General features: G+C 40.9%; 1 protein-coding gene across 1 annotated transcript; it reads right to left on the bottom strand.

Annotated features, from left to right (window-relative positions):
• Window positions 1-9,447: 9,447 nt before the first annotated feature.
• Window positions 9,448-14,457, bottom strand: snrpd2 (small nuclear ribonucleoprotein D2 polypeptide). Its single transcript, XM_084064282.1, has 3 exons — window positions 14,322-14,457; window positions 13,008-13,187; window positions 9,448-9,869 (listed from the first exon to the last, which is right to left on the bottom strand). Coding segments are annotated over exons 1-3 (357 nt in total). The 5' UTR covers window positions 14,324-14,457; the 3' UTR covers window positions 9,448-9,694.
• Window positions 14,458-14,840: the final 383 nt, after the last annotated feature.

Below are 14,840 nucleotides of genomic sequence, written 5' to 3'. Positions count from 1 at the left end.
TCTGTCTCAGACAGAAGACCTGTTGAATAGACAACACTTAAGTGGTTATATGGGATACATAATGCATATAGTTGAGGCTGGCCATTGAGGCCAGACAGAATCAGTCTATGGCCAGGGTACAGGAAACAGTGACCTAATAGACAGGTGCTGTGTAAAGGATCCCTTTAGTCAAGACTGAAGTGTGTGGGTGAAGAAAGAGAGAGAGAGGAGTGGTGTGCTGGTCATCCAACCACAACTCCTTTGTTGAAATCTTGTTTTAGCTTCTCTCTCTCTCTCTCTCTCTCTCTCTCTCTCTCTTTCTCTCTCTCTCTCTCTTGCAGTGTTTAGTTGTTTTTTGTCTATGTAAAGTTTACATTGTAAACAGGTTCTCCTGAGTGCCTATCTTGTCAAGAGTCCAGGGGCAAACTCTGAAAGTATCTGTTTTTACTGTATGGTGAAAAGACATACAGTATAAAAGGATTTTTTTGTTTAGATAAAAAACACATACACACACATACAGCTCAGGTCCGTAGGGGTAAAAAGAGCATTCAGCGGAGCTATAAGTTTGCAAAGAGTTGCAGATATTTAGTTACGTACAGCGTTCAACAATAGTAATCATCAGAGTTTTAGAGCTGTAGACAAATATTAATATTAAACTTAAAGATGACAGTGACAATGACAAAGTTGTCTTCATACCACTTTAAGTTTTATGCCCAACAAGTTCAGTGGTTTCTCCCAGGGAATAAAGGGAATTTTGAGAGTAAACTTGGTCAAGAAAACAATAGTCTACACTTGAGTTGGAGAGGCATGAGCTTAGGTGTTACTAGAGATGAATGTGAAAAAAAAAAGTGGAAAAAAAAAAGATTATTGTAGCATGATAACCGTGACTTATTGCTTTGCAGACAAACACAGTAGAAATTAGAAAGAAGAAATTGTATTTTTACAAGAAATGTTATGCACACAGACTGGGCAAAGATCAAGATCAACTACAGTCTCTAGACAAAGTGACTTAATGTAAGAGTTTGGGGCGGCAGTGGCTCAGGGGTAGAGTGGCCGGGTAGAGTGACCTGGAAACCGCAAGGTTCCCAGTTCGATCCTGGGCTGGGGGGCTCCCCCAGAGTTAGTGTCGAAGTGTCCTTGAGCAAGACGCTGAACCCCTAATTGCTCCCGATGAGCAGGTTGGTGCCTTGCATGGTTTCCTCCGCCATCGGTGTATGAATGTGTGTGTGAATGGGTGAATGGCACAATCATAGTAAAGCGCTTTGGATAAAAGCGCTATATAAATGCACCATTTACCAATGTAAGAGTTTGGCCTTCGTACCATTTCAATGTTCAGAATTGCATTCCATCTTTCTTTGAAAGGGAAGGAATGTGTTTGGAGAGTAAAGGGCACAGGCACTGTGTTGCCTGGGCCTGGGCTGCTGTCCAGATAACTCCAAGTGACATGGTCAGAAATGAAGGTCCTTGTGACAATGACCCAGGCCAAATAGGCTATAAAAAGGAAAAACTTAGAATTACATTACATTACATTACAGTCATTTAGCAGACGCTTTTATCCAAAGCGACTTACAATAAGTGCATTCAACAATAAAGTGCAATATATCAGCTACCTACTTTCTTAAACAGATGAGACAAATAGGAAAATCAAATGAGCAAGAGCTAAAACAAATAAGTGTATTGAATAAACAAGATCCAATAAAACAATAAAACAAGAGCTCATACAACTAGTTAACAACAAGTAGGCAAGGCGAGGAGGAAGGGTAGTGTTTCCGGAAGAGGTGGGTTTTCAGCCTGCGGCGAAAGATGGGCAGTGACTCTGCTGTCCTGACATCAGTGGGGAGTTTATCCCACCACTGTGGGGCCAGAACAGAAAGAAGCTGTAGATCGGCCAGAAGGACCACTGAGCGACGAGGCAACCAGTCGCCCCGAGGCGGCAGACCGAAGTGGTCGGGCAGGGGTAAGAAGGAGCTGTTCCTTTCACTGCCCTATAGGCTAGCACCAGGGTTTTAAACTGGATGCGAGCCGCTACGGGGAGCCAGTGTAGAGAATGGAGAAGGATAGTTGTGTGGGAGAACTTGGGGCGGTTGAACACCAGACAAGCCGCAGCTTTCTGAACAAGCTCCAGAGGTCTGATGGCAGACGCCGGGGCACCAGCAAGGAGGGAGTTGCAGTAGTCCAGAAGGGAGATGACAAGAGCCTGGATGAGCACCTGCACTGCCTTCTCCGCGAGTAAGGGGCAAATCCTCCTGATGTTGTAGAGGAGGAATCTGCAGGACCGTGTCACCGATGCGATGTTTGCCGAGAACAACAATTGGTTGTCCAGGGTCACACCCTGATTCCTTGCAGTCCGAGTTGACGTCACTACAGCACATTATCAATGGTGATGGCCATGTCTCGTGCGGACAGCCCTTCCCCGGGAGGAACATCAGCTCGGTCTTGTCCAGGTTGAGGTTCAGGTGGTGCATCGACATCCACTCCGGGATGTCAGCCAGACAAGCAGCAATGCGTTCCTCCACTTGTGTGTCCGAGCAGGGGAATGACAGGATCAGCTGGGTGTCATCGGCATAGCAGTGGTAGGAAAAGTCATGGGAGTGGATAACAGCACCAAGAGATGTGGTGTAGAGAGAGAAAAGAAGAGGACCCAGAACCGAGCCTTGGGGAACCCCAGTAGTGAGCCTGCGTGGTTCTGACACAGACCCTCTTAGCATCAACTGGTAGGAGCGACCCGTCAGGTAGGATGCAAACAGGGAGAGTGCAGAGCCTGAGACACCCATCCCCTCAAGGGTGGAGAGGAGGCTCTATGGTTCACCGTGTCGAACGCTGCAGACAGGTCCAGGAGTATCAGGATGGAGGAGAGAGAGTTCGCTCTAGCGGCATGGAGCGACTCCGTCACTGCCAGGAGGGCAGTCTTGGTCGAGTGACAAACTTTGAACCCAGACTGGTGGGAGTCCAGGAGGTTGTTCTGGTGGAATGAAACATGTTCATGAGAAAATGCATCATCATGTGTCAAGCAAGCTTTGAGTGACAGTGTCCTTCTTGGAGTACTTCTGGGTCCATTCACTACACTGAGAAGTGATCCTAAGTACCCACTGGACCTATAAATATATGCTTTGGAAAATGATCGGAAATAATGTAAAGTAGCCTATACATGATTTGAACATGCACGGTACATCATTAAATTTACCCTTCATCTTATTGTTGTTAAATGTCTATCACAAGCTTTGTAGCAATTTGTAGCAGTTGTAGAAGTGGGCCTTAAATGTAATGTGCCTGGTCGCTCTGTGGAGAAATTTAATTTTGACCCTCAGCCCTCAGGTCAAAGGCATTTTGTGTCAAACCGGAAAACCATATTGTGTCAAAGGTCATGTCCAACCTAGACCATAGACACATGATCTAAATATCTCAATAGAAGAGCAGGGAAACAAAAAACAACCACCACAATTGTATAAGTTGTATGCCAAATATATATAGCCTATTAGTAAAATAAATGTAGCCTAAATATAATGAAATATAAAATAATTACATATCTTTTTCAAATGGTGCCTATTGTTCTCAGGGGCCCACTGTTCCATCCAGTGGTGTAAAGTAACTAAGTACATTAACTCAATGAACTGCACAACAGTACAATTTGTAGGTACTTTTACTTCACTGGAGTATTTCCAATTTTCAATACTTTATACTTCTACTCCACTACCTCTCAGAGTCAAATTGTACTTTTACTCCACTACAATTATTTGAAAACTTTAGTTACTAGTTACTTTCCAGATATACATTTTTATATTATAAAACAAACATTAACCACTTTAGCTCTATTTTATACCTAGGCTATTTGAAAATAGAGACGATCTGCTATTTTCAAACATTGTTGTACTTTTACTTTGGTACTTTAAGTATATTTTGATGCCAATACTTTTGTACTTTTACTCAAGTAACATTTTGAACACAGGTCCTTTTACTTTTAACAGAGTATTTTTATATTGTGGTATTGCTACTTTTACTTCAGTAAAATATCTGAGTAGCCTACTTCTTCCACCACTGCATGTATCCATCCTCAAGCATCGGTGCGCCCTCTACTGGGTACTTCATGTAATAATAATGTACAGATAGACAGATAGATATTTTGTCCTGCACACAAAGTGCCCATCCCTCATGGGTTTATAAGACACTACTTTACACTTACAGCATATTTACAATATATTCGCATAATACATTCAATTACATCTCAAAATGATACACAGTGTTCTGTCTTCTCTCCCACGCTTGACAAATAAAACCCTTCACAACAAAAGCTCCTTTAACAAAACATACAGTATCAGAAGTTTTTCATAATCATCTACCTCAAGGAAATCACCACAAATAAGAAGACATCTCACTAACAAATACCTGTCTTATATCATCATATTTAGAGCAATAAAACAAAAAGTGAAGCTCATTTTCAATGTCACCAAGTTCACAAAACAAACAGTATCTCTCTTCCTCTGGAGTGGCATTAAACCTGCCAGTATAACGGCAATGTTCCTAATCCTGACCGTGTTTGTGCACAGAGAGATCGTTGTCTTTTCACATAAGGTTTCTACAGTGTACCTGTCCTTTATGAGACAATAAGTACATGTATTACTGATGAATTCCTGTAGATGGAGGTATGATACTAACAACTTCTACAGAGCGGTCTCTATAAAAGCAGCAGTAGCTAAGCAACTTACAAAAATACCTTTTCCTTTTTTACTTGTTTCAGTTAAATAAATAAATAACATGCATAACTGCTTTTTTATTTAATTATACAGACAGAATACAGAACAATTAAAACAAAATACATAATTCATTCATTTCATTTGTACCATCTGTGCAGTGTGCAGTGGTAGAGTATGTATATAACGTATACAATTGGGGTGCTTGTTTTTGGTCTCCCTGCTCTTCTATTGAGACATTTAGATCCTGTGTCTAGGTTGGATATGAACCTTTGACACAATATATTTTTCCGGTTTGACACAAATTTTAACCTGGAGTGTCAAAACATTTTTTTCCCACAAAGCAGGCAGACTAATAGCTCAGTGGTTAAATGTCAGCACTTGCGCAGAAGACTTGGGTTCAAATATGGGGTAGAACAGGAAAGTTACATGCATCATGCATGGAGGCCCCTAAGCCATTTATCTTTTAGGGCCCCCCTATGCACCCAGAACAGGCAGTCGGGTGGGCATGAAAACTGTGTGGGTCAAGAAAGCTCATTTAGAGTTTTTTTTTATCGTACAGGATTTACAGTCTATAACTTTGAGTATAGGCTAAGTATTTACCAGTGGTGGAAAGTAACTAAGTACATTTACTTAAGTACAATTTTGAGGTATTTTTTACTTTACCGGAGTATTTAAAAATGTCAGTACTTTTCCCAGATAGCAAAATTTGACTGGACCGGATCTAGGCCAGATGTATGCCAAAATCCGGTCCAAATGTGTAAAACTGATCCAGCCCACTGTCTTTCTGCACAATGGGCCAAATCCGGCCCAAATATCTGGCCCAAATATAGCACAGATACGCAACTCAAACTTCACAGTCAGACCAGCACTGGGCCAGATGTACGTATACAGACAGACTCTAAATTTCAGCCATTTGGATAGCTTTCTTTTTACCTAAAAAAATAATCTGTAAAATACTTGTCAGCTCTGGTAGTCAAAGCAAAGGCCCCTGGGCACCACTGGCCCTGTCGGCCCCAGTCCGTAATAATCCGCACATGCCTGTGCCCAGCCATCATCAGCTGTTTGTAAATAGCTACCTGTAAATTGCTGGGTACTTGATCTGTTTTGTTTTGGCTGTCAGTGAACTTGTCCTTGCAGCATTACGGCACTTTGTCATTCACAATCACACAGAGAGACGAGTGACTGAGTGTGTGTTTATACCTACTCTGCCACTCTCTCTCCACCTGGCCTCACAGCTTTTTGACACCGGGACCGGGGATCTGCTTGGAAACAAACTGCGGTGGCTCCGGTTACCGGCCACGATCGATGGTGGGCTCATAAGGTGTCGCATTGCTCGTGGGGGTCGGGTATCGACGCGTGGCCGATCGCTATCATAATCACACTTCCCCTCTTATCGTGCCTTCTGAATAAAACATCTCCCTTCCTGCTGTGTGGATCACTCATCCCGAAATCTGGAGGGAAATGGGACTTCTCAAAGTGTCTTTATGAGTAGGAGGCCTACCCTCAGGAGAACTTTGATTTTCAACTTGAATACTTTAACACGTTTGTCTGGGTGTCAGTCAGTGCACCTGCCCTTTCACTATGCACTTTGTCAATCACAATTTGGCACAAGGAAGTGCTGTTTCTCTTCTGTGTGTGTGTGTGTGTGTGTGTGTGTGTGTGTGTGTGTGTGTGTGTGTGTGTGTGTGTGTGTGTGTGTGTGTGTGTGTGTGTGTGTGTGTGTGTGTGTGTGTGTGTGTGTGGTAAATGGGTGTTAGGGCCCCAGGATATTCTTGAGATAAACCCAGCCCCTTTGCTACTTGATCTCCCTCATAAACTTTTCCTCAGAACAAGGCAAGGATATGCCTAAAGCAGTAGTCAAAATACAGCAGAACTACACTTGCTTAGAGGAAATAGTCATCTGAAGGAGGTCACAACATGGGTCACACGAACGCATCCAATGAATGCTGTCCGCCTATGACAGGAGTCCTATGGCAGAAGGCTTCACCTGAGACCCAGAGAGCTGTAAAGCACAGCTGTTGCCCCGTGGTCAAATGTGGCTCTTTTTTTTTTTACAATTTATTTTGCAGTGCTTAAAATGTTCCTGAAGTATGCGGACAAGTGGTTAAGGCATGTACCACATAAGCTCTGTCGGTTCGATTCCTGAGCCTGCTGCATGTCACTCCCTGTTTCCTGTCTCGCTCTATACTGTGCTATTACATAAAGGCAAAAAGGCCAAAAATATATACACACACACTCAAAACTTTTAATTGCTTGGGATTCAATCCATTACCTCCTGAAGATGTGCCATTTAAACCATTATCACAATTAATCACTCCAATCAATCCTCTTTGAATAAGTTCGGATGATTAAAAACAAAAAACAGGCACAGCATGCTTTCCCATGTGGTTGTTCAACTCAACAGTTGAACTGCACACCAACACTAGATCATACAACATTGGACTGTTAAGTGCTCCACACAACACTTGTTCTTGCCATCTGCAACCATGCACCTACTAAGTGCAATTTCTATATGTACGTGCAATATCCAATAATAACTGTAGCATAACCCACGCAAAAAAAAATTGCAATACAGTAATTCTGTGCAACGTGATACATGACTGTCTCATCACAGTATACGCATCCAGCAGTTCACCTGGTCTGACCCTGTACTCCTATTTTTACTTTTATACACTGGTGGAAAAAGTACTGAATTCGTTTTTTTTTTTTATCAATAATGCAATGTAGAAATACTCTGTTACAAGTAAAAGTTCGGAATTCAAAATGTACTTGAGTAAAAGTACAAAAGTATTGGTATCAAAATGTACTTAAAGTACCAAAAGTAGAAAGCACTCATTATGCAGGATGTCCCATTTCACAAGTTTTCAAATGTATAAAATGGATAAAACCTTTTGAAAATAGTCTACAATCTACAAGCTCACAATGTGTCGCATCACGACACATTGTGAGCTTGTAGATCGGCTATTTTCAAATGGCCTAAATATATATAGGGCTGAAGTGGGTAATGTATGTTTTGTAATAATAATCCAAATCTACAAAGTATCTAGTAATTAAAGTTTTCAAATAATTGTAGTGGAGTGAAAGTACAATATTTGCCTCTGAGATGTGGAGTAGATGTAAAAGTATAGGCAATTGGAAATACTCAAGTAAAGTAAAAATACCTCAAAACTGTACTTGAGTAAATGTATTCGATTCCAGGCCAGGCCAGCATATGTGTCGATGAAATGAAATTCGTCCCTGAGCAAGACTCTTAACCCCTAATTGCTCACAGGTTCTCATTGGAAACAAGATCGCAAGGACTTTCATGAACGACCTGTTAAAAGGAATTATCCTTATCCTTACTTTGTCCCTCTTATCTGTGTGGTATATACAGTTTTACTTTGACGTGTCAAGAGCACCAAGTCAAATTCCTATGTGAAGCTACATTATTAGGATCTATTTGGTTGTCTGTGAATAAGCACTTTTTGCAAGGCCAGTTAAAGCCAACCGCGCAACAAAAATTGCAGTTAAAAGTCCACGTGCCTCCTCCCATGCTCCAACCATGAACACTCCCTTGTCATCATGTACAACAGTGACTAAAAAGTAACAAAAGAGGATGACCTCTGGCCTAAAATCAAATGCAGGAATCAATAGCAATCGACTTTCTATAACATTTATACATTATAACCGGACAAGAGTAATACAGTATAATACAGTATGTTATACACACTTGATTGCCAAGTTTGGCAGCGCCTACAAATTGAGATTAGGTGCCCATCACCATTTAAGGAAAAAGTAAGCATTCTAGAAGCCATTAAGGCAATTAACAAAGTGGGCAAGATGGGCCGAGCGGGAGAGTAACAGCCTGTAATTGAGAGAGAGAGCAGGGTGTGAAGTGACAGTCAGCACATCTGGTCTCATCAATAATGCAGCACGCCTTTAAACGGCAGTTTGTCGCATATTGAACGCTGCGGACTGAAATCAAGCCCCGACACCTTAGATGCTGGCAGGGGAGAGGGAAGGGAGGGGGGGGGGGGGGATGACAAGAGGGAATGGTGGGGGTTTGGAGGAGGCCGATTAGGATAGCCGAGATAAGGGAGAAAGGGATGATGGCTCTTTACTGTAGCTACATTTGTGAGGGAACTCATGCATGGCAGCGACCCATTGCACTAACTACAGTTATTGTACAAGAAGTCTAGATGTCTGATGTTTGCTTCTTGATATTACATGTTACATTACCTCCTCTTTCCCTACACCATCTCCCTCATCTTTACTGCTGTTTCAACAACGAAAACATAAAAACAACCCCCCCCCCCCTTCCTAAAGTACTACGTTTCTCTTAAGACTTCGGGCTCCTGCCAGACCTGTTGAAAAACCACCTCGTCACCCAAGGTGTTTTCCCCGAGGTGAAATCTGCTCCAATACCCATGCTTCCCACTACCGCATCATGGCAGTTTATCCAGTGCAAAATGCCTTCCTCGTTGCATCATACAAAGTGCCAATTTAATTCCTGGACATAATTAAACTACATATAAAAAAAACTGAAAGAGCCTGTTTGTATTATCTTAAGTTGTGTTGCTTTGGCTGCCCTATTCTTTTTGGACAGACAGGGGGAGACGCCACATAGGGAGAAAATTGGCTTGTTTTGAAACAACTGCTTGTAATTCCCCTTGTTAATTGGTCGGGCCACATATCACACAATGCAGCTTTAAGTATATCATAATATTGATATAGAACAGAACAAATGCACTGGCTGGCTAATAGCCCACATTGAAGAAAATATCCTCACAACACCATATGTATTACTCCTGTCACTTTTATTATTAAAATAAAAAAAGACCAAAAAGTTCTAGACAAAGCAAAACAGCTCATGACTCAGTGAGCTTAAATTTGCCATCAAAAGCATACAGATATAATGTTCCTCACATAATGATGACATGTCATTAAAAAAGGAAAAAAAAAAACTTCCAACAATGACAGAACACAGTCATAACATGGAAGGTGTTGGTGACTACTCATATTTTGGATGAACGGACAAACAGAGTTTATTTTCCAGTAATGAGGGGATTTCTCAGCACAACAATGACGGAATCGCCTCTGAGGAACATCTTGGAAATATAGCGGTCCTTATTCACAGGCTTGGATTTCTTCTTTCCCTTTCCACTCTTTGGAACTTCCGTCCACATCTCCTTCACATTCTCCAGGACCATGTTGCAATGCCTGAAATGATGGAATGAGGGAACAAAATGAGGGGGTTTGTTTTTCCAAGTCCGGGGTTAGTCCTCTCCCCTTGTGACTCACGGACAGTATGAAAACTGTGTGTGAGAGAGAGATGCATGCGAGGTCCATATACAGGTCAAATCAAGCAGTTGTATTGTCTCATACTAGAGGTAGTGAGTAGGGTCAATTATACATCAAAATGTATAATTTTAGTAGGCAGTATGTTGAGACCTGGTAGTTCATGTTCTCCCTTTTTTTCTTCACCCGTAACCTACTGTCAGTGTAGGTTACGGGTGAAAATAATGTTTGAAAACATCCGACTCTAATTTCACCTTCAAATTAAAGTATGAAATGGTATTCTGAGCAGGGTGAAAAATGTAGTGTTGCAGCCGAAGCAGACGTCATCAGTCGGTTAATTAACAGTTAACCAAACTTTTGTTTTTAAACAACGGTGTTACTTGAGGCTGAAATGTACACAGAATTAACGTTTATCAAAATGTATTTCGGTTCATTTAATTAAATGAAGTGCATTGTAATATTTCTGCGCACGTTGAGATTAGAAAGATAGCGCCACAGTAAGATAGTTTTCTTTCTGTACAGGTAGATACAAATGTCAACATGTTCTAGTATTAATCTAGTGCAGAGTCCGTTGAGCATAAGGCTTGCTGCTGAGACCAGGAGTACAGCCGCTCTGAGGGCCCAGACAAGCCTAGCAAACGCAGATAGCTTCTGCCTGATAGGTCTGGGGAAACAGAGGCTGATTACCTTCCATCATTCAAATGGATTCATTTCCAGGGGCGGAGATGCTTCTCCGTAGTTGCTCTCCACTTAAGTTTACTTTCCCATTTTTTCCTCAGAATAACTTGTCTATAGCCATGTCCAAGGAGCAGCTGCATTGTGTTAATCTTAGCGTCTCCATCTGTGCATAATGGATCGCTTGGAATCATGAGTGCATGTATTCTAAGCGATTTAGCATGCTCCTGTTGCAGGGCTCGAAATTACGACTTTTTTTTGGTTGCATATGCTCCCGAAATGTAATCTGTGCGACCTCAAAATATATTTAGGAAAACGACGGTTTGACATTTTTAAAAATGCTTATTTTTTTCCCGTTCTCAGTTGGAAATCCCACCTCTCTGTGCATTCACCAGAAGTCAGCATGTGCATTGAGCTGACAGTGACTATTCTAACCAATAAAACATGAGCTTTCATGTCCCCAACTATTAATGCTGATTTTTAGATCGGTTAAAATGCCTTCAGTCACTCCCAGCCTTTTCCTTTCACCGCACTCCACAGGCTTCTAAAGTTAAGCTACAGAGCTTAACAGCTAAAATAACATGAGTTGTGGAAAGTGATATAAAAAGCTCAAAAGATGAAGTGACCTTAAAAAGGAATAGGAGATCCAAGCACTCGAAAAATGTGGAGAGGAAGTAAAGTGTTTGTCATAAAGTACATTTTCCCGAGTATTTTCAAGTTGAGAAACAATAGGAGCCGACTGGGGAGAGAAACTGTCTCCATCTCACTCCTGCGCTAAGCGTGTCTGTGTGCATGCCCCACTGCCGTCGCTAGGCAGATGACAGTCATAGGAGAACGCACGGCTGGCATTTTACAGCACATGTCTCTCTTGAAACGGTTTTAAATATTCTGAATCAATATGTAGCCTATTGAGAAATGTATGACAATACTAAAACTATGTTTGTGAGTATATGCATTATGGCCAATGTAATCAATGTCATACTTATATACTGTAAACAACCTCATACACATTACTATATCTATTGCAATTACTTTTTTGCAACTTAGAAATTTGAATTATATCAATCAAATTTAAATTATATTAATCAAATGAGCTATCAAGGTGAACAAATTAAAACACAGGTGAAAATATGACTGATTGGAATCAGTGAAAAGATGGGTGGTTGAGGGACAGACAGCCAGGACACTACATTTTAATCTTGGCCCCAGATTATTGCATAAAGCCCCACTGGTGGCATATCATGTGACATGCATTTTTAAGGCTATTCTTTTTTTTTTTTTTACCATTTTATGTTACTTGTAAAATGTACTGTTAAATACATATATACACCTTTTTTTATTAATACAAAAATATATTACATAAATCCAAAATGTTGCTGGTGCTCCAAACTGTAAATTGGGAGCACCGTCCAGCGCTACCAAGTAAAAACAAGTACTTCTCGCCCTGTGTTGTATTTGAGTGCATTCTCACAAATTTTACAAATAACTTTGTCATCGTTCTTCTTTGTGAAAATAATGGTCCAGAACCAAGTTTTCATTTTCCTTCATTCTTCGTCTCTCTCCGAGTCTGATCCCAGTGCGGAAATGCATCTCTAGGCATATTAGTATACAGTATTCTTTTTTTTTCTTCATTTTTCAAAAAATAAACAACTTACAATCTAACCGGTTAGCCTTTTACATCCCCAATACTGAGAGTATTTCATTTCTAAATTGTGACGTATTTTTTGTGAAACAGGAACTGTGCGAAAGAAATATAAACTATTCTAAAGGGTTTACATACTTTCAAGCACCACTGCAACTTGGAGTCACCTTTCTGAAATGTCTGATTTGCAGTGAAATTCAAAATGTGAACTTAAACAATATTTTGTATGACTTTTATTGGTGAGAGGAATGTGATTTGGTGAGATGCCTATCCGTGAAACAAAATGTAAGCACTGGCACATTATTCCTTGGTTATCCAGAATCCACATTTTTGTGTATGTCATACATTTTGTACAAAAGGTTGCAGCTAAATATATATATTGTTAAAAGAAATTATTCATATAATAGGCCAACACTGTGCACCTCCAAGATTGAAGGATGGTTGCCTCAGAATGCGCTTGTTTTTATGTCTCGCTGTGCTTGGATGGTCTTTTATACAGCTAATTTTTTATTAACCATTTAGGAATATGTTCTTTTGCTTGTATGCCTTCATGCACTATTTTATCGAGAATTTAGTTTATGTATTTAGTTAACTGAACCATGCTGCCTCTTTGACCAGGACTCACTTGCAAATGAGAATTCATCTCAATGTGGTTTCTCAGGTTAAATAAACAACAACAAGTAAAGCATCAGACTGACATCTTGATCGATTAATGGCTTATTGACCCCCAAGCCAGAACATACCTGTCAAAGGCCTTGACTCTACCAAGCAGCTTCTTGTTGTTGCGGCAGTTAATGAGGACCTGTGTGTTGTTCTTCACCGACTGTGTGAGCACAGACAGGGGCCCTGTGTTGAACTCCTCTTCTTCTCGTTTCTGAAGCTCCTCAGGGGTCATTTCTGACTTGGGCTTGGTCAACAGACTCCTGGAAAACAAAACATAGCGACAACAATAAATTGAATAATCATGAAACGCAAAGTCGTGCCATTTAGAAAGCGCATGGAGTAAATATTAGGAAATTAAATTGTTTTATTACCCAGTGTAATTTTAAGTCACTGGGTCATATTCTCTCCCAAAGCGTTATATTCAGTGGAGAGATGTATGCATATTGCAGATTTATGCATATCCATGTGGCCAGCTGAACCCCTGAAGTTGGTACTGTGTCAGTTCTTATTCTTACTCAAGGCCACTGACCAGTGTTGCCACGTCGGCTTATAATAAGCGACTTTGGGCTTCTTTTTCTGTAAAGTTGCTTGTCAAAATTGGTAGTTGCGGGTTGCGTTTTTTAGGGCTTGTTTCTAAAGTGCACTTGTTTATTTAGGCTTACTTCCAAATGTTTTAATTATTATTTAAACCAGTGGTTCTCAAATATTTTTCATGAAAATGTTGTATGCCCAGGGAGCATTTGTGTCAGAATGTTTCAAAAACGTTCCAAATACTCCACATTTAATTGCCATTTTTTTTTAAAACTAGCATATGTACAAGCTCACAACGCATATACGTTTAAAGTGCTCATGTGATGAAAGTTGCTTCTTTTGGGCTTGTTTTCCTAGACCTGGTTGCTTACGTCCATCACAAAATATGGCAACACTGGCACTAACAGGGGACGATATATTCAGTTTATTCAATGACCAGCCAGCCACCAGCAGGCTACCTCTACCTGACGGTATAAATGAAACAGCAGGCAGGATATATTGCATGCAACGAGTTTATAAGAGTAAATGTTACTTTACACCACTGGTGGTTAGCATGCTAATTGTTGTTCGCAAGATTGTATAGCAACGAAATAGCAACACGTTGCTTTGGTTACACTGGTGCTGGGCTAGTAAATAACATGCATCATATGCTCTGTGAACACCACCGGTTATGGTTGTTTGTTACGTTATATTGCATTATCTGATGATAAATGGCAATGTTAACAACACAACAACCCCCCCCTTCACATCAACTTTAGCTAACGAGCATGCTAACTAGCAGCTACAGCTCTCTAGTCGCAATATAGGTCTGGGTGTTCTCACTGCACTCGTGAAAACAAAACACGGTTATTAAATATACTCACATGATTTCTCTTCAACAAACTGTGTTTTCAAAGTGAAACGTAAAGAGTTGGGACACTGTCTTCTCTTCTAGATGCTTTGGTCTGTTGTTCATTCAATGCGAACGCAACTGCAACGAACTCGTGTTGTAAACACTGCTTCCGGCTCAAGCAGTGGGCGCTTGAAAATGCAGGAAAGACTTCCGGGTTACTAAATTCCTAGCCAGGGTTGAGGGTTCACAACGCCATGGGTCTTCAACAGGGGGTCCTGGACCCCTAGGGGGTCCTCAGAGCTACTATAGGGGGTCCGCCAAATCTTTGTGTGAGAGGATTGTTTTTTTTACATTAACCACTTGAACCCTAGCATCCCTATTCTGAGGGGAACATTGGCCGAAAATAGCAGATCTACAAGCTCACAAGGCGTTGTGAGCTTGTAGATCGGCTATTTTTGGCAAAGAGGTATATGTGTAGAGGGGGAAAAAAATCTAAAACACAATTTTATACAATATAGAGGGGGTTCCTGCTTCATCTCTCTCTCTCAGC

Source organism: Gymnoscopelus microlampas (genome assembly GCF_963454915.1).
Source record: "Gymnoscopelus microlampas genome assembly, chromosome: 8".
NCBI lineage: Eukaryota > Metazoa > Chordata > Actinopteri > Myctophiformes > Myctophidae > Gymnoscopelus > Gymnoscopelus microlampas.
This window is presented reverse-complemented; position numbering and strand designations above follow the sequence as displayed.